The 20,577-nt window shown below is 39.2% G+C and overlaps 1 protein-coding gene across 1 annotated transcript in view; it reads left to right on the forward strand.

The window, feature by feature from the left end:
- The window catches only part of LOC120518642 (Fc receptor-like protein 2), a 48,759-nt gene extending 29,104 nt beyond the window's left edge, over positions 1–19,655 (forward strand). The window contains exons 5-9 of the mRNA XM_039741529.1: positions 2,203–2,490; positions 3,340–3,609; positions 9,102–9,389; positions 13,766–13,959; positions 18,650–19,655. Coding sequence (XP_039597463.1) covers positions 2,203–2,490; positions 3,340–3,609; positions 9,102–9,389; positions 13,766–13,917 — 998 coding nt within the window. The 3' untranslated portion in view covers positions 13,918–13,959; positions 18,650–19,655. The remainder of the gene's footprint in view (positions 1–2,202; positions 2,491–3,339; positions 3,610–9,101; positions 9,390–13,765; positions 13,960–18,649) is intronic.
- Positions 19,656–20,577: the final 922 nt, after the last annotated feature.

The following is a 20,577-nucleotide window of genomic DNA, read 5'->3' on the forward strand; positions in this document are numbered from 1 at the left end:
GGAGGCGTGATGATGTCACACGCAGCTCCGTCCCCCACGGCCGTCGAGCTAACATCCATTACAGTATATGGAGAAAAATAGGTTCCAGTTATGACCATTACGCGTAGAATTTCGAAATGAAACCTGCCCAACTTTTGTAAGTAAGCTGTTAGGAATGAGCCTGCCAAATTTCAGCCTTCCACCCACACGGGAAGTTGGAGAATTAGTGATGAGTGAGTGAGTAGTAGTGAGTCAGTCAGTGAGTCAGTGAGGGCTTTGCCTTTTATTAGTATAGATTTACTCTTTGACATTAGACTTCATCTGACCTGAAATGTTAAGTAACACACATTCTATTTTCATTTTAGTATTGTTAGAGCTCATCAAGTATCACTACATTTAACACACTACTTGGAAAGAAGAAGATGCTTTGATTTTCTGTTTCTGTAAATTTTCTGTGAAGCTCTGGAAGGAAAAAGCCTTAACTACAAAACTCGTTGGTCGGCAGGGCTACTCTAACTGTGAAGTCATTTCAGACATCTCTACTTTAGGTTTGTCACTAGAATTAAAACAGTAAAGCACATTGTTATGATTTTGGATTTTGTTCCATTCATTCATTCATTCATTTTTCACCACTTATCCAAGACCAGGTTAGAACATTAGAGCAATCTGGATGAAAACAGGCCATTCAGCCTAACAAAGCTTGCTAATCTGACCCCCATAATTCCTCCAAAATAACATCAAATTGAGATTTGAAAGTCCCTAAAGTCCTATTGTCTACCACACTACTTGGCCGCTTACTCCATGTGTCTCTGTGAAAAGAAAACCATCTTAATGTTTGTGTGAAACAAGATTCCAACAAAACGTCTTAACAAGTTTCCAACTGTGTCCCCATGTTCTTGATAAACTCATTTTAGAGTCACAGCCTCGATCCATTAGTCATATATGCGCTGCCGTGAGTGGCAGCCTTTCCAGCAGCTCCGTGTACAACTTTATATTTCTACCTTTTTCTCTGTCTCTCTGATCACTCCTACGACTTTCTTTTATTTGGATTTGTTTCCTAGACACTTATTACTACTTATTTTGTGAATTTCCCCTTGGGGATTAATAAAGTATCTATCTATCTATCTATCTATTATATAGCGCCTTTCATTATCTATCTATCTATCTATCTATCTATCTATCTATCTATCTATCTAAATGTACTAATTCCCTTCATAATTTCAATAAAGTCGCTTTCTACCACTTTTTTTGTAGACCCGAGACTAAAACACACAGCACACAGAACTCCAGATGAGACCTCACCAGTGTATTCTAAATCTTCAGCATAACCTCCTTGGACTTGTACTCCACATGTCAGGGCGCTATATAACCTGATATTCTGTTAGCTTTCTTAATGGCTTCTGAACACTGTCTGGCTGTTGATAGTGTTGAGTCCACTGCAACTCCTAAATCCTACTTTTCCTTCCTATGTGTAATGCTTTACATTTACTTCCACTAATTTTCATGTGCCACAAATCTTCCCAAACCTGAAGTCAAGTCAAGTCAACTTTATTTATAAAGCACTTTACTTACAACAGCCGCTGACCTGAAGCTAAGCATATTCGAGTCTGGCCAATACTTGGATGGGAAACCATTTAGGAAAAAAGCTTCCTTTGTTGCTGGAGGAAGTGTTGGTGGCTTACCCTGTGGTCTGAATTTTGATCCTAACGCCCCAGTATAGTGATGGGGACACTGTGCTGTAAAAATGGTGCCGGTCTTTGGTTGAGACATAAAACTCAGGTCCTGACTCATAAAAGATCCACTGGAAAGAGTAGGGTCATTCTGACCATCTAATCATTCTTGTCTGTAATTGGCTAACTATTTCTAACCACTTCACCACCTGACAGCTCATGTGTGGTGAGTGTACTAGAACAAAAATGGCTGCTGTCGCATCATCCAGGTGGTTGCTACACATTAGTGATGGCTGAAGTGGCTTTCTACTCACTATGAAAAGAGCTTTGAGTAGTGAGAAAAGCTCTGTATAAATGTAAAGAATTATTATTATGAAGCACGGAAATAAGTGACAATCAGAAGTTATAAAAATGACAATATTTAAACAGGGATTTTCATTTTAGCTAGAATGTCACTGATTTGTGGACATTAAGCAGCAGTTTGATTAGCTCTCTGATTTCTGAGTCACTCTGTACGTTTGTTTTTTTTTTTTTAATATTTTGTTCCCTACAGAGAAACTAAATGTCACACTAAAGATGAGAAATCAGAAAGAACTGTTTAACCAATATGACAATGTGACTCTGGAGTGCAGAATTGAGGAGGGCTTACCTGGCTGGAGATATCGTTGGTTTAAAAGCAGCTGGCTAAACGAGTGGATGGAGATTCCTGACATTACTGAAGACACGTTCGTGATAGAGGAAGTGAGCTCACCTTACATTGGAGAGTACTGGTGTTTGGCTGTCAGAGATGATCCTCCTGATTACTCAGAGGTCAGCAATTCTGTGACAGTGAACGTTCAAGGTGAGTTTGTGATGAGTGGGAGCTTAGTGATGTGCACAGGTCACTTACTGTCTATATGAGTCTAGGAGAAATAGAGGTTCTGTCTGCATGTGGGGTTTTATACGTTTTTGAAGGGGGGAGTTTTACATTGAAATGGAAACTCTTTGAAATCAGAGATCTCTGTAAAGAAGTAAACTAAAACTTAGTAAGTCCACTTCAGGAGTCCCACTCATTCCTACTGTCAGTCTGTTTGTTAATGCAGAGGCACAAATGAAAAGACGACAGTCTCACTACTCAGTGAACTTTTTTATCTCACTTCTCATAAAATGTTTATCTTAAAGGCATTTTGTGGTTTGTTTGTTTGATTCTTGTTCTTTTACCATCATGCTGTGTAGTCAGCAGGCTCACTCATGTTGTGTTTCAGTTTCTTTGTTCAGTTCTCCTGTGCTGCCACCTGAAGCAAAAGGCACTCATTAGACCTTAAAAATACAAGAAATAAACAGTCATATGAAAATTATCAAGAAGACAGATTGACATTTATATCTGTGTGTTTTTGTTCTTAATGCTCAATATGTATGGTTTCATTCTGTTCAAATTTCTCAACATAAGAAAACTCCTGTGTGGAAACATAAATTAATAAAAGTTCTCATAACAGAATATGATGAAGAAAAAGATTTGATATGCTGGATGGCTGATATAAATCTACTGTGGAGTCTTCAATCATCCCATCATGAGATCTGTTCAAAATGAAAACATAACCAGAGGTTTTGTGAATTCTAAAAAAAAAACCTCATTTCATTTACAAGCAGCAGATGTGATTGGCTGATTTCTTTCTGTTGTCATTTAAATCTGATATTTTTTTCCATACAGATCTTTTAAGGGTGACACCGAAAATCTGGAATCAGAGTAAAGGCGTCGGAGAGAATGTGACTCTGAGATGCAACAATCTAAGCAGCTCTAAATACGGGACGTATTACTGGACAAAATGGAGTCAGACTACAGTAACTGAATGGCGTTACAAACGCTCTCAAGCCACTCACATAATTCCATCTGCGACTCAATATGATAGTGGATTGTACTGGTGTTATGGCTCTTTCTCACTGTCAATTTTGAGAGATGTTTATCTACTGACTGTTCAAGGTGAGTGTGTGAGCACTGGAGGGTCAGCAGTGTGCAGTGGTCACTAACTGTCCAGCAAAGCACAAGCAGAAGGGACCGTTAAATCATTTAAGGGTCAATTACTTCTTCTACATTATTAATTTACACTTTGATATCCTATTTCAGCTGAGCTCATTGAGACACCATACAGAAATGCACACCAAGGAGGGCTGACAAAGTCGACATTTCACACCATTTGTTATAAACTTCTTGGAGATGAAAAGCTTAGTTGGAGATATATTGTAAATATTCTGTAATGTTCTGGTGCTCTGGTTGCCATTCAGCTTTAAACTTGCAGGTTTGTTTGGTCAGGAGGCCAAGTGGCAGTCCAAATATCTCTGATTATTTTGTTATTAGTTTAAACCGCAATGAAAGCATCCCAATTCTTTTTTCATATCTGAGACTAAGAGTTTTCACCTGTGATGGATGCCCAGTCAGTTACTGATTGTAATGTCAGGTCAGCAGACTGCACAGACTTTTGAGGAAATGACCCAAACAGATGACCTCAGGTTTAAACTATGAGGTTTCACATTTCTCAGTATTCTTCTCCAGCATGTTGTGTTTTCTGAACCTGGATGAACGTCTCTGCTCTGTCTTGTGCACTCTGTGCTGGGACGGGGAAGGTCACTTTGACTGAGACGGTGTGTCCAGTCCTTTGTTGTGTTGGGTTTGCTACTCCATTCTGTTCGTAAATCTCATGAAATGTATCATTTGACCAAACAGAATTAAGACCAGCAGCAGACATATGTGCACTGGAATGCTGATCTGTGGGGCCCAGGTGTCCAATATTGGCATCTTTATTAATACACTTGACTTGGTGGCATAGTCAGAAACTTGTTTTGAATGATGTCGTCACCTCTGCAAATGATGGGGACCTGGGCTCGTACTGACCGTCCTGCAAAGATAGGGACACCATTCTGAAAGTGCACCGGCAAGTCCTGATAAAGCATAATCAAGCAGAACAACTAGTGGAATCTCATACATACGTACCGCCTTTCTCTATCTGTTACTCACAAGCACAGGTAAAGCAATGGTTATTCAGGCTACTGAACACTACTGTGCCACGGAGGACACACACACACACACACACAAAGTGTTAATTTTCTTGTGAGGTTTTCATCTTCTAGACCAGATGTAGGCATCTGGGCTTGGAACTGAATATGGCCAACATCTCATCAGTGACTAGAGAGGCAGCCACTTACTGTTCAAACGACAGAATGCACAAGTTGTTAAGATGAACTGTCATTTAGTCAGTCAGTCTTAGTCAAATCCACTTAGCCTTGAACAATTTAGTGTCACCAATCCACCTAACCTGAATGTTTTAGGACTGTGGGAGGAAACGGAGCACCAGGAGGATACCCACGCAAACATGGGGAGAACATGCAAACTCCACGTAGGTATGACTTGGGACACAACCGCTGGTCTCTTTATGGTAAAGCAGCAGCACTACCACTTTGCCACCATCCCACCCTAAGATGAACTGATGACATGTAACACTACAAAAATGTCTTGATATTATGAACAACTGAAAATCTGCTGACACTGAACTATATCTTTAAGGGCAGTTGGCAAGGGTTTTCAAATGAGAATATGTCAAGAATTACGATTCCTGGATGCATAATCCATATAGCAGACATTGGGATTCTAGCAATTCTTTTGAGCCAGAATTGATGGATCCTGGGAGACAGGCAGGTGCAGCATACATGACCTCATACATGTACTTTGAAAACCTGCTGTAATCTGTCCATCCAGAATATTATTTCACATTTTATCTAAGATCTGTAGCACTTTAACTACTAGCAGAGCTCTCCTGTTAATCTCAGTTTAGCTCTCACATTTGTCCATTACCTCCTCAGTTAACTTTGACTGCTTTATCAAAGACCCCATCAGAATTATGACTGAATTCAGCAAAGTCAATACTGAGAGTTTAGTTACATCAAAGCAGGGTGAAACTGATGTAAAGCAAACTTCACTGCTGTAATCTGTCCATCCAGAACATTATTTCACATTTGCCTAAGATCTGTAGCAATTTTAATATTAGTGGAGTTCCCCAATTAACTACCAGTCTCTTGGTTTTACCCTCGCGTTTGTTCATTAACTTCTCTGTTAACTTTGACTGCTTTAGCAAAGTCCCCATATGAATTATTACTTAATTCAGCAAAGCCAATACTGAGATTTTACTCACATCTAAACAGGGTGAAATTGTGGAACCCCTTGGATGCAAAGCTAACTTCACTGAATTTCAAAAAATGTGTCAACTTCTACAAGAAGAAAGAAAAACGTTTCTCAGTGTCAGTCTGTTGTAATAAAGAATCTGCCTCTTTTATTTTAATAATTTTAGTATTTTATTAACAGATCCTGATTTTGAACTCCAGAGTGTTTCAGTTCAAGGCACTGTCTACCAAGCGCATCTCCATGAATGTCTATGAGACCCTGTCTCTCAATTATCTAAGGAGTTGTTTTAAGAGTGTGTATGTGTTCAGGTGCCACAAAAGCACACAGAGCCAGATTTAGACAGTGACGACTGTAGTGACATTATACAGCTTAGGAAATGTTTGTGTTCCGTCCCCAGTTTGTAGACACGATGGCCACACCATCAGTGCAGGCTCCAACACAGGGACCCCATCCTAGAGGCTCCAAAACCTGTCGGGTTTCTCATATTGCGTTACGAGTCATATCTGCTCTTTGTAGAAATCCAATTGCCTTTTCTTTCATCGCCCTTACAGGAAAGTGGACAATGCACACCAAAACAAGTTTGTGTTTCAACTTCTCGTTATACTTGTCATCCAAGGCAACCTAAAACGCTGAAAGTTCTTCATGCCATTAAATTATTATTTTCCCTTACAGTAGTGAAGATGCAGACTCCAGTAGCTCATTCTATATCTCTGTGTTCATCAGATTAGCATTTTTAGGAAGTTGTTTGATCTTATTTTAAATTCACAGGTCATATTCTGCATTACCTTTGAACATTTATGTAACAATTTCTATGTTATATGACTCTACAGTTCATTTGTGCTCCTGAAAAAGGAATATCCTGCTTTATAGACATCAAGACAATGTCCAAAACAACTTTCAAATGCTGATGGCTTCCCTGTATAAATTAATTATCACAATCCCAGGAGTTTAATTCAAAACTGTGCCACAGCCTCATGGGCACCACTCGCAGTGTATGCTTTAGACTTCCTATAAAGTGCTTTTTACTCATCTCTTGTGTTTTTAAAGCCATTTTCTTCTATGGATGTCTGGAAATGTCTGCACATGGTGACCGGGTGGAAATAGGCAAAGGATGCCAATGAAATATTCGGGTGCCAACTAGGCAACCCCATTTGATTGTAAATACACAAAACAAAAATAAAATGGATATTACATTGGCACTTTGATTTTAGGGGTTTAAAGTAGCCCACGGGTATGGCACCGATGCCATTGAGGTCCAGATCAAAAATGAATGCCTTCTTCAGGTGACTGCCCATTTTATGACATAATAGGAATTTTGGGGGAGGCTAAGTGATGTTCTGGGAGTTCTTCTTGGAACTACAGTAGATAGACAAGAAATGGTTAGTGTTAGTGCCCCATCTCACTCTAACTGGTATTGATTACTTTCTCAGACATTCTTAGAGCTCCTAAGTGCTACACTGCTGATCTATTACCTAATATGGCAAAAGAAATACATTTTTTATATATTTATTTGTTTTGCTGTCTTAGGTAATACAACAGTAATGTAGCAGCACTAAGAGTGTCTGAGAAAGTAATCAATATCAATTAGAATGAGATGTGTGCCACCTCTGTTCATAATGATGCCCCTCATGAATCCCTGAGGTTTCAGGTTGAAAAGGAAGTAGGACAAATAGTCTGCCATTCAACTGGAATACTCAAGACATGTCGTTCTTCACCTTTACCTTAGAATCAGAGTTGGCCAGTGTCATGTGCATCAGCTTCCAAGGCACTCCTAAACGTCTTGTACAGGTATCTGTGATCTACAATGTCACATGCTTACTTGTAGGTGATGAACAGCTGATGTAACAGGATGTTGTACTCTTGACATTTCTTCAGGAGGCATCAGACCATGAAAATCTAGTCAGTTGTGGATGTACTGTAGTAAAACCCACATTGGTGGTCTTCCAGGACTTTCTTGGTGAAGGGTTCCAACCATTTTGCTATTAACTTGGTTAAGATCTTGTATCTTAAATTCAACAGGGATATTCCACTCCTGCCTTGATTCCATCTTATAGATGGGCAGAGTAGGGTGATCCCCACTCACTCAGCATGCGCTCCTCCCAAACTCTGGTGATAATGGTGAGTAACTCACCCTTGATCTCCCTGCCACCATACTTGTACTGATCTGCCATTATCATGTCTCCCATTGGGGCCTTGTGGTTCTTCATGCTTCTTGTAGTGTCCATTGTTTTCAGCAGAGTTGATTCAGAAATATCCTCAAGCTTGTGTTTACTCACATTATCCTCATTCTCTCCAAAAGTTCCTTTATTAGAAACTGCTGTGTGATGAATGAATTAAAGATGAGGGTAATAATAGAGGATTGATGAGGAAGGAGAATTCTTAAACACTGCTGCATTGACAAAATCTTATTATCAGATGTGTTAAATAAAATGGCTGAACGAAAGGAAACAGAAGTTAAGGGGCCATGAAATTCTGGTGAATAAGAAAAAAATTAGCAAAGTCCAATTCCAGTTAAGCAAGAAAATAAGTATATAAACAGAGCCCAAAATGTGAAGCAAAATCAGTGTTAAAAAGGATGAGAGCCAGAAAGACAATTCATTTACAAGGTATTATCCAAAATGAGAGACAAAATTAAAATTATATAATCAAATACAATGAAAACCAAAAGATCAAATTAATCTAAAAGGCACACAAAAAATTATTTGATGATATCTATATGCTAAGCTGATGTAGAAATGTTTGATGCTGAGCTTTATCCACGCATGGCGATGACATCATATGACACGCACAACCAATCATCAAGCATAGCAACAACCTACCAAGTGAACAAAAAAAATGACACCTTTTATGAAAATTAAATATGGTGTCACGTAAAAGCCATAAAAATAAAAAAACAACAAAACAAAAAATCAATCCAACCAATAAATTTCTTAACAAAAAGAGTTGTGTGGTTGAAGAGCAAACCACCTTGAGTACCTTTAAGAAGTATCTGGATGTGATACTGGGATAGCTGAGCCAAACACACAAGCCTAATTGACTGAATCGTTTCCTCTCTTTTGTCAAATTTCTAAAGTTCTTGAGCTAAGAAACACGTAAAAGCACAGCTTAACATGTTTGAGGCCAAGGAGTTACAACAAAAAAATCAAAATAAAGTCAAATTATGACATTGACAATGGAAAGCAAATGCGGGGATTTGAATGTTAGCTAGAAACTCACTTCAATAATGAGGTTTAGAGCAGAAACTTTTGAGTCTGCCATCTTAGTCTCTGAATGTAAAGCTGATCTCTTCTTTTCTACAGCAACAAAAAATGTGACACTGAAGATAAAGAATCCGAAGGTCCGATTTTACACTGGTGATAACGTGACTCTGGAGTGCAGCAGCGACAGTGACTTGTCTGGCTGGACATATCGTTGGTACCACTTGAGCCAGGCAGGCGTGTGGAATGAGCTTGACAACACCACTGAAGACACTTACACTCTCCAGTCTGTGGCTCAGTCCGAAGGTGGAAAGTACTGGTGTTACGCTTTCATAGACGATCCTCTGCATTACACAGACTTCAGCAATGCTGTGACACTGACTGTTCAAGGTAAGCGTGTGACAACAGGAGGGTCAGCGGGGTGCAGCGGCCACTCACCTGTGCAGCACAGACTGAAGGCATTAGAGGCCTTGTCTTAATGGGGCTGGCCAGTAGATTTAGATGAGGTTAACTTAACTCAAGTGATGAAATTTAACCTTTTCAAATTGTGTGATAACCTTATTAGCTTAGGGCGCAGACATTTCATCTTCATAGGTATTTTGAGACAGAGGATTCTATACTGGACACATGTACATAATGCACAGGGTGGGTTTGTAGCACCTGCTTTGTTTTATGCAGGATTTAAACCTGTAAGGAAGATCACTACAATGGTGTGCATAAGCAAAGATTTTACAAAATAACAACAGACAGACATAAACAATATGATGTGTAAGTACATATAGATATGAATGTATTCATTAAAAGGGTATTTTGAAAATCGGATAATCTTAAAGAAGCATCTCAAGAATAAATTATTAAGATTAGAAAGACATTTGAGGCTATGAATTTTGATGAACGTTACGAATAATGGTAGATTCCAAGAAATGGGAGGAGTTAAAGTTGTAGAAACAGACTGTGATCAGGATAACAGGGAGTAGAAGAGAAAGAGAAAGAAATTGGCAGATAGTGGAGCCTGGTTAGGTGCCTCTGAATTGTGATATATATATATATATTTGTAATTTGTTCTGTTATTTGGTTTCTATTGTTTATTTTGTGTTTTCTCTCTGAATACATTTCCCTGTTTATCACTCCATTCTTAGAAGTATATTCAGGCATTGATATATGGCCTACCGAGTAAACGTGACGCGTTACTGACGGCTGAGGGTCACAGGAAAACATTACAGTAATAATGTTCTAGAAATTGTCAAAACAAACTGCAATAATAAATCTTTCATTATTACAGTTATGATTTCACTTGGTCTCAATGTCATCTTACTCTGGAGTTCCCTTTAAGGTTTGTTCTGATTGGTGCCACTCCACGTGGCTACTGCATTCAGTCCACTCCACCATACTTACACTATTGTTTCTCAGCCTGTATGATCCCACAACACCAGTTTTACTTTTTTAAGTTCATCGAGGACTCACTAGCAGCAATTACAAACTGCCCTCTTGGTGAAACAAGCACAATCTTGCATCCCACTCGATGAAAAGTGCTCACTGTTTTATAAACCATACTCTTTCATTATGTAAAGTTCTGAAAACTGGAAACCTCCTCTCTCTGAAATATAAACTTAAACTGTGTTTAACAATCTTAAAATGACAATAATTACAAAATCTAAATCATATACACTAGTTTATTGCATTTGTTCTGCTGATGAGTCTAGAAACAAACTCTCCGTACCATCAAATCTGTTAGGAATGAAAACCAGAAAGCAGAGATTTAATTTTAAGGCGAAGTTGACTTCAAGTACAAGAACTAGAGCAGCATATGTGATTAACTTCGACATCCCTGAATACCAAAACAAAGAAAGAGTAGAGCAGGCTGGTGGAACGACAAAGTGTAAAGTTCTTCATTCCTAAGGGGTGCTTCTAATATAAACTGCAATTGCTTTTCTACAAACCTTATGCTTTACTGTACATTAATTTGATAAATGTTGGATTTCTCTAATGTGAATCAAATCGAGATGACTGAAGTCAAACTGACATCTTTCAAACAAGTTCATCAGTGTAGAAAGTGACGCATATCTCCGATTTGACGTAGAGTTGTTGTTGTCTCCTTTCCTTGTAGATACTTGATCAGCTTGGGGTGTTTAAGTAGCCTAATGGCTTTTTCTCTTTTTGTATTACAATTTCTATACCATTGTTTGCTGGAGAGAGAATGATTAACCATAGCATTTGGGAAAATTTTATTAGAGAATCATAAAAGTGCAGTATTTTTGAAGTCTCATTTTTTTATAATTATTGCACTAAACTACATTCTAAAGTGAAGTATTTTTTAATAAATTTTAGAAAACACCAAGCCTGCTTTTATGTTTTAAAATGGAGGCCATGGGGCAAAAGTGAAAACAAAAGACTTAAAACTTACCAAAGTGTTGCACTTGAAACTGACAAAGGTTTCGACTTAAGAAAACATGCCTTCCACATTTTTGAGGCGTACTTGTGACAGCATAAGTAAGCTGTAAGTAAAACATTATAACAATAGATTCAAACTAGAAAACAAGTTGTATCACTTACAGTCTCCTAGTTTTTATCATTTTCTACCATCCATTATAAGGACATAATGATATATCTGCACCCCTGACTGATATTAGTCAAAACAGTTTTTAGTGCCAGAAGCAATGACAAGAACACTTCACATGGTTTTCGCCGTCTTCTGCTCAATCACGCTGTGTTTCCCCTTCTCTGAGTTGTTCCTGCTTCTGCCACTGAGCACCTGAACTCCCTCCCCTGTCACACCATAACACAGATGTCCTCAGATGAACTAAGAGAGGAAAGAAACCTCCCATAGAGCATAAAGGCAAAGGCTCTCTTTGTCTGCTTGTATTTCTCTGCGCACATTAAGCATTTCTCGTTTTGACTTGCTCCCATACTAATGTACAAATGGAATCCTTTCAGTTTTTTTACTGGATACATATGAGCAAAAACAAAACTGTTGTGCAGCTAAAAAAACAGCAGCGTAACTTTCGTAAGAAGTGGAACAACATAAGTAGACAGTGGTATTTTATGTGCCTTGTCCAATGTAACAAAAGCTGGTATGCAGGCCTGCTGGTTTATGATGGAAGGGAGGCATATCAGCCTTTTGAGAATATACCTCTACAACAGTGAACTGCAATATTTAGAGAGCAGAGAAGCGTAACAGATACGTATGTGTAGGCTGATATTCAGAGTTATGATGATAGATAGGCAGGCTGTCACACTAGTCTTTCTAGTATATACCGCTAAGTGGTTGGTCTGAAAATTGTCCTAAATCTCCCCCAAGTGGATCCTGATGTCTATAAACGTCCTGATTATTCAGTAGCCTTTAAATGGCCAGGTCTCCCGGACACTCTGAATGTTGCCCATTGTTTTACATGAATGATAAGTTTATGGCCATTAAGCTATTGAAAAGCTGTAATTAGTTGTCAGTGATATTTACTAATGCTGCCATATTACATTCTAATGGAAAAGACACCACATTGGCCTGATAATCGCTCAAACAATGGGGCACAACATAGATGCCACTTCTTGACGATTAGTAACTTTAGTAAAGGACAATATCAACAACCTGCAGTTAGGTCAAGCAATGAACAATGGCTAACGACTTTGGAAAATATAACATTGATTATTACCTGATAATTGTTTACAAAAGCAAGACACATGTTTTGAAGCAAGTGTAGGGTTAATCTATACTAATAAAAAGCATAGCCCTCACTGACTCACTCACTCACTCACTCACTCACTCATCACTAATTTAATTAATTGGCTGCCTGCCCATATAAGGCTGTCCGTCGCTCCGGTCTCTTCATTCCCTTCCTTGCTTCGCCACGGTATTCATGTCTCCCTGCTGATAACTGCAGCCTTTTTATTTAATCCATGGCTTTTCCGCTGTTTTATTGTTCGTTTATTACGATTATAGTTATTGTGTAGATATTTTAGACTTAGTTTACTGTTCAGGTACGCATTCCCTTTACCGTTCCAGCCGTACCCCCATTAACATGTCTATCGAGGTGATCACCATCGATCAAAGAACTGTCACTTACCGAGTGGTTTCCATGCCCGGAGATGCCGCCTGCCTTTTCCATTCTCTGTGTTACATATTGCACGGCCATATCAGGCTCACTCTTGATATCCGGAGGAACATTGTGTCTTATGTATTGAATGATTGGGACGGGTTCAAGGTGTGGACTGATGATGGTACAGGAGATAATTATACTACACAGGAGCCTGGATTCTGTCCTTTGTCATTAGACCATTGTCATTATTTTGTAGCATACCTTAAATGGCACAAATACATTTTTCCGTCTTAAAAATTTCAATGAAAAGTACATTTACGCCAAGATAAAAAGGAAAGAAAACAATGTTCATGTGAAGTGTGTTATTAAATTGGAGGGTTTGAGAATTGACCATTTCTCCTGATTTTGACAATAAAAACACAGTTGGACTGTTTCATTTATATTAGGTAGAATGCCCAGAGGGGACTGGGCGGTCTCATGGTCTGGAATCCCTATAGATTTTATTTTTTTCTCCAGCCGTCAGGATTTTTTTTTTTTGTTTTTTCTGTTCCCCCTGGCCATTGAACCTTACTCTTATTCGATGTTAATGTTGATTTATTTTGTTTTATAATTATGTCTTTCATTTTTCTATTCTTTAATATGTAAAGCACTTTGAGCTACTGTTTGTATGAAAATGTGCTATAGAAATAAATGTTGTTGTTGTTGTTGTAGTAACTCTTCCTCTTTCTATTTCAGTGGGTTATTCAATAGGAAATGGAATTCGAATCGGATTATCATTTCTGGTGCTAATTCTGCTGCTGGTCCTCGTGAGTGAATGTTTCTGGATCAGAGTGCTCTCCATCAGCAGATCTGCTGAGGGGGATAGTGAGGGGCACCAAGCAAACTAAGGCTTTGAATGAGACTGGCAGTCCTATAGATGACATATCTGGGTGAGTGTCTTGCATAAAATAAAATCTAAAATGTGTCAATGAGTTACCAAATTGATGTTTGTTTGTTTGCAGATGACAAAATTTTGTAAATAGAATGTGGCACAAACAGACCCAATTACTAGATTTGAGAATTCTACTGTATATGTAAGACAATGTCTATCTTCAGCTTCCCAATACAATCCATATGAGTGCCTGCCTACTTTAACTAGCTCATAAATGAGCATTACACAAAAACAGCAAAAAGAGAACATCCTGAAAGAAACAAAGTCAACAGAATATGTTCATAAAAATACTATTTAGAAAGCATATGCACAAATGTGGAAAAATTGTTCAAACTTTTGAATCAAAAATCTGACAATTGATCATAGATTGAACACACTTTATTTGTGCCCTAGGAGAAATTTGCTCTATAAATAAATATATACATAAATATGTAGAAAAGGAAGTAAGCACGTAAATAAATAAATATACACACTCACTTTGGTTTGTACAAACACGGAAATGATTATAAAGCAAGAATATTAAAAAGATATTCAGTAATCCCTCGCTATATCGCGCTTCGACGTTCGCAGCTTCACTCTATCGCGGATTTTAAATGTAAGCATATCTAAATAAATATCACGGATTTTTCGCTGGTTCGCGGCTTTCTGTGAACAATGGGTCTTTTAATTTATGGTACATGCTTCCTCAGTGTGTTTGCCCAGTTGATTTCATACAAGGGACACTATTCGCAGATGGCTTAGAAGCTACCCAATCAGAGCATGTATTACATATTAACTAAAACTCCTCAATGATATAAGATATGCTTCCCACGCGGTGCTTGATTGTTTGATTCTCTCTATCTTTCTCACTCTCTCTGCCTGACGGAGTGGGTGTGAGCAGAGGGGCTGTTTGCCTAGAGGACACTGACGCTCCTCTACAAAATGCCGCTTTATCGCGGTGCTTCTGCATACTTAAAAGCACGTATTGATTTTTTGATTGTTTGCTTTTCTTAGCGGCGCGCTCTCTCTCTCTGACATTCTCTGCTCCTGATGGCTCCTTTGAAGAGAAGATATGTTTGCATTCTTTTAATTGTGAGAAAGAACTGCCATCTCAGTCTTGTCATGGAGCACAGTTTAAACTTTTGACTAAAGGGTGTTATTTCATGTCTAGAGGGCTCTAATAATGTTAACAGTGTGGGAGAGTTTATAAGGGCTTAAAATATCTAAAAATAACCATACAAACATATGGTTTCTACTTCGCGGATTTTCACCTATCGCGGGGGGGTCTGGAACGCAACCCCCGCAATCGAGGAGGGATTACTGTATAAACAGTAAAAAGACAATAGCCTGAAAGTAAGAAAGCCAACGGAATTTCCTCAGAAACATATTGTTAAAAAAGAATGGGCACACATGGAGAAAATGCTTGAAAAGTAATACGCAAAGTCTGAGAATTGTAAACAAAACATGAGACGAGATGATAAGACCAGGATTCCAACTTTGACAATACTGTGCTTGTAAATGGCAACCAAGCCCCCAGTGGCATCCATCCATCAAATGAAAAAGCTCTCCCCGTCAGGGCCTCACACTCCCATGTGGTCGTGAAATGTTAGCTAAGTTCGACTGATCATAAGAACATTAGAACAATCTAAATGGAACAGGCCATTCAGCCCAACAAAGCTCGCCAGTCCCATCTACCTAATTCCTGTAGTCTAGTTCTGAAAGTCCCTACAGTCCTACTACCACACTGCTCTGTAGCTTATTCCAAGTGCCTATGGTTCTTTTTGTAAAGAAAAACTTCCTAAAGTCCTTGCAAAATTTACCCTTAACAAGTTTCCAGATGTTTCCCTGCATTCTTGATGAACCCATTTTAAAATAGCAGTCTCGATCCACAGTACTAAATCCCTTTATAATTTTAAACACTTCAATCATGTCTCCTCTCAGATCTTTCAGTCTTTTTTCATAATGTATCCCCTGTAGTCGAGGAATCAGCCTAGTCTCTCTTCTCTGGACCTTTTCTAGTGCTGCTATGTTGTAGTCTGAAGACCAAAGCTGCACACAAAACTGCAGATGAGTCCTCACCAGTACGTTATAAGACTTGAGCAGGACCTCCTTGGACTTGTGCTCCATATGTCAGGGTGCTATATAACCACACATTCTGTTAGACTTCTTAAAGGCTTCTGAACACTGTCTGGCAGTTGATAGTGTAGAGTCCGTTACGACTCCTAAATCCTTTTCACAAGGTGTACTTTCGATTTTCAGACCTTGCATTGTGTATTCAAACCTAACATTTTTACTTCCTACGTGTAATACCTTATGTTTACTGACATTACATTTCATTGTCAACAAATCTGCCCAAGTCTGTATGTTGTCAAAGTCCCTTTGTGATGATTCAGCAGATTCCAGATTATCTGCCAATCCACCTATCTTGGAATTCTCTGCAAACTTAACCAGCTTGTTACTTATATTCCTATCCAAATCATTTAGATATATTAAAAGTAGCAGCTAGCACTGACCCCTGTGGAACACCACTCTTAACATCAACCAATTTTGAAAAGGTTCTTTGCACCATAACCCTGTGCTTCCTGTGTCTGAGCAATTTCTCACCCATCTACAAGCATTACCATGAACTTTCACTTCATTTGCTATGACGCCCAACGTCTCTTGTGGCATCTTATCAAATGCTTACTGAAGGTCAAGATAAATAACGTCATATGCTTCAATCTGATCGTAACCATTAGTTGCTACTCCATAGAATTCCTGCGTGTTAGTAAAATATAACCTTCCTCTTCTGAATGCATGCTGACTGTTCAGTAAAACTCCTGTACTTGCATTATGCTGTTCAATCTTATCCTTTTAAATTCCTTCTAATAATTTTCCTGTGTTGCACATTAAGTTTACTGTGCCTGTGGTTGCTTGGATCTGCCCGGTCACACTTTTTTATGTACAGTTGTGGTCAGAAGTTTACAAACACTCATCATGGACATGAATGTCATGTCATGTGGGCTTTCGATTATTTCTTTGAATTGTTCCTTTTCTGGGGTGGAATGATTGTACAACATACATTGTTAATGACTCAAAAAAAACAACAATTTGGTGCATAACGTTGAAACTATTTTAGATTTTCTAAAATCTGCACAGGATCAAAATTATTAATTTTTATACATCTATTGAGCCAACAGATTTCTGTTATTACTATAATATCAGAATTTTGCTCCTCTATATACAAATCCACCTCACTTGTTTTATTTTTGATATTTTTGGCATTAAGGCAAGAGTCTCAATGCTCCATAAACCTATACCCTTCTACCCTGCACCAAGATTTGAGCTACACATTAATTCTTCTGATCTCCTTAGTTTTACCTGGACTGGCATGTGGCGCAGGCAGAATTTCAGAAAAGACTACCTCGTCAGTTCTACTCTTGAGCCTGGCACCAACTCTTTTAATCCCCCTAATGATCGAGTCACCAACTATCACCAGCTGGCTCTTTTTGGGAATTGTATTTTTGGTGGCCCTTTGGGGCTCCTCGTCCCTGCCTACCACCTCAGAATCTTCAGAGACACCGTCCAGCTCCACGGACCTGATAGTGGTTTGACATTTCTAATTCTAGGGTTGCTGCCCCCGGACGCCTTCAAACCGTGACTCACCTGTCTCTACCTGTCTGGTCTGGAATCTCCTTCTGCGCCACCTTAGGGGTGCACACTATCTCTCTGAAGGACACCTGGGCCAGGTCTGCCAATTCTCTACTATAACGCAGGCCAAACAATTCCTCCAGTTCAGTGACCCTGAGCTCGAGGTGCTGGAAGAGCTGGCGTCTCCTGCACATGTAGCCCTCATAAAAGGCTGGCTCCTCCAAGCCATCATTTAAAATGTCCAACATCCAAAAGGACTTGCATTGCACTGGCCTCATTATTAAAACTGCTTTTGACTTTTTTTATTATCAAAGTTTCAAAAATTAAGCCAAGTAAATCAGGTTAAGGAACTGCTCCAGTCGACACCTTCTGGTCCCTTAAGCTATCGACTACCTGCTATTTTTTCTTCTGTGAGGTTAACTAGACTGCATCAAACCATGGAGGCTACCAGCTAACAAAGCAAGAGAAAAATATAAATAAAACCTAAAACAACATAGAATGAGCCAAGCCACTTTACAGGCAGACAGGAAAGAAATACAAGGCAGCTGAGAGATCGTTGGAAAGCTGAAGATCACAGGATGAGTTTCCACCATCAGATCAAAGATGGCAAACTGCAAACAAGGCAAACAGAAGCAATAAGTAGAAAACTGGGCCAGCTCAAAATGGCTGAACTACACAAACTACATCAAATAAGTTAGAAGGGTGTCAGTCAAGTAGATGTAAGACCTTCAGGCTACAACATCGGCTCAGTTAGCATGAACATCATAACTGTCACACAGCACAGCCGGGTGGGTAAGCACAGTCAGAATGGCAGCATTAGAAGTAAACTGCCTTCTCTTTCTACAGCCCCCTTTTCAGTCCAAGGTTCCAATTCCTGTGCTACTAAAAACACTTAACAAAAGGTTCAACAAGATTGTTAAAATATTTAACTTTTACACCGAGTTTAAAGTCCACAACCCTAAAATTCTTTTTTATCTAATCTGCTTTGATTAATAAGGATCATTTTGCATGGTAAGAAAATCAAATGTAAACTCTGTTCTTATCTTGTAATATATATAACTGTGATCTTTTATTTTTAGCACGCCTAAATGATGATGGCTGCAATTCCTATTGATAGTGAAAGACTGGAAATGAACTTGAGGACAACGATCTGCAGGCTTCATGTCTTCAATCTGTACATTTACATTTATTTGCTTAGCAAACGCTTTTCTCCAAAGGGAATTCCAAAAAAGGTCAACATAATCAAGTAATCAAGTGAGGGATTGTTCTGGACGAGGCATGAAGGGACAAGGTGACAAAATTAATCACCCCACATGATGAGTTTGAACAAAATGCAAGTGAGGTTATGAAAACCTGACAGCTAAGATCATTGACTTTTCAGATGTTTTGAAATTGAGAGCATGAAATTATCCAAAATGGCTTAGTATTGCTGATGCATTAAGAGTTCCTTTCACTGGAACTATGGGGCAAAGCCCAACCTCTTAAAACCAACCACAAACCATAATCCCCCCTCCACCAAATTATACTCTTGGCACAATGCAGTCAGGCAAGTGCTGTTCTCCTGGCAACCACCAAACCTAGACTCGTCCATCGGACTGCCAGACAGAGAAGCGTGATTCGTCACTCCAGAAGACACGTCTGCACCGCTCGAGAGTCCAGTGGCGGTGTGGTGGACTTTACACCACTGCATCCGACGCTTTGCATTGCAGTTGGTGACGTCAGGCTTGGCTGCAGCTGCTCGGCCATGGAGACCCATTCATTCCATGAAGCTCTCTCTCTACGCTGCACTGTTCTTGAGGTCTGTAGCTATCAACTCTTCAGGAAGTTGGTGACTTCTGCACATTGTACGCCTCTGTGATTTTACATGACCTATCGCTTCATGGCTGAGTTGCTGTTGTTCCCAATTGCTTCCACTTTGTTGTAATACCACTAACAGATGACTGTGGAATATTTAGTAGCAAGAAAATTTCACAAATTGACTTATTGCATAGGTAGCATCCTATCACTTTACCACGCTTGAATTCACTGAGCTCCTGAGAGCGACCCATTCTTTCAAGAAACTTTCAGAAATGTTTGTAGAAGCCGTCTGCATGCCTAGGTGCTTGACTTTATACACCTGTGGCCATGGAAGTGATTGGAACATCTGGATTCAATGATTTGGAGGGGGGTCCCCAATACTATTGGCAATATGGTGTATGAGAAAATTTGCATCCCAGTACATTGGTGAGCTTTGCTGTTGCGTTTCTCAGTTGTTTACCTAGCTGGTGCCACCTAGTGGAGAGCTGTAGAATTTTTTTCTTTTTGGTGGCAACCAAATAGTGTGTATAAATAGACAGTCCATAGTTATGTTCTGCGGTGGGCTGGTGCCCTGCTCGGGGTTTGTTTCCTGCCTGGCTGGAATTGGCTCCAGCAGACCCCCGTGACCCTGTAGTTAGGATATAGCGGGTTGGATAATGGATGGATGGATAGTTATGTTACTGCAAAAAAAGGTAAAAAGCTGCTGGGGTTTTGAAACAACTAGATTTGTTGCAAGATGTTAACAATGCTGATCGAGATAGTGACAATCAATCTGTCGATGTAGAACCTGTAGGCTCTGGTACTGATGCGGCTGGTTACCCTGAAGGTGTTCCTTCATCACAAGGTGTCTGCCTTGTCACAACTGTCAGACTACATGGACAAATTGTCACCAACTGTCAAATGTGTTATGTGCAACATGCATGGACAGCAGAAAGAAACGTGTTATATCTATGACACATGTATGTATAGGCCTGCACCCTGTGTGGTGCTGTACTTCAACAACTTTCATTTAATTGCAGACTTTTAGTTGTGCTGCTGGTAAAAATAAAATAATTAACGGTTTCTTTACATTTTTGACAAAACTACTGTTGATGATAAAACTGTTGTTTTCTGATACATGTCGTTACATTTCTGAAGAGGTTTGATAGAGTTCATTACTTCTCATAAATGCATGGTCCTCTACTGCAGCATCCCTGGCAATAAACAATCC

Source organism: Polypterus senegalus, chromosome 18 (genome assembly GCF_016835505.1).
Source record: "Polypterus senegalus isolate Bchr_013 chromosome 18, ASM1683550v1, whole genome shotgun sequence".
NCBI lineage: Eukaryota > Metazoa > Chordata > Cladistia > Polypteriformes > Polypteridae > Polypterus > Polypterus senegalus.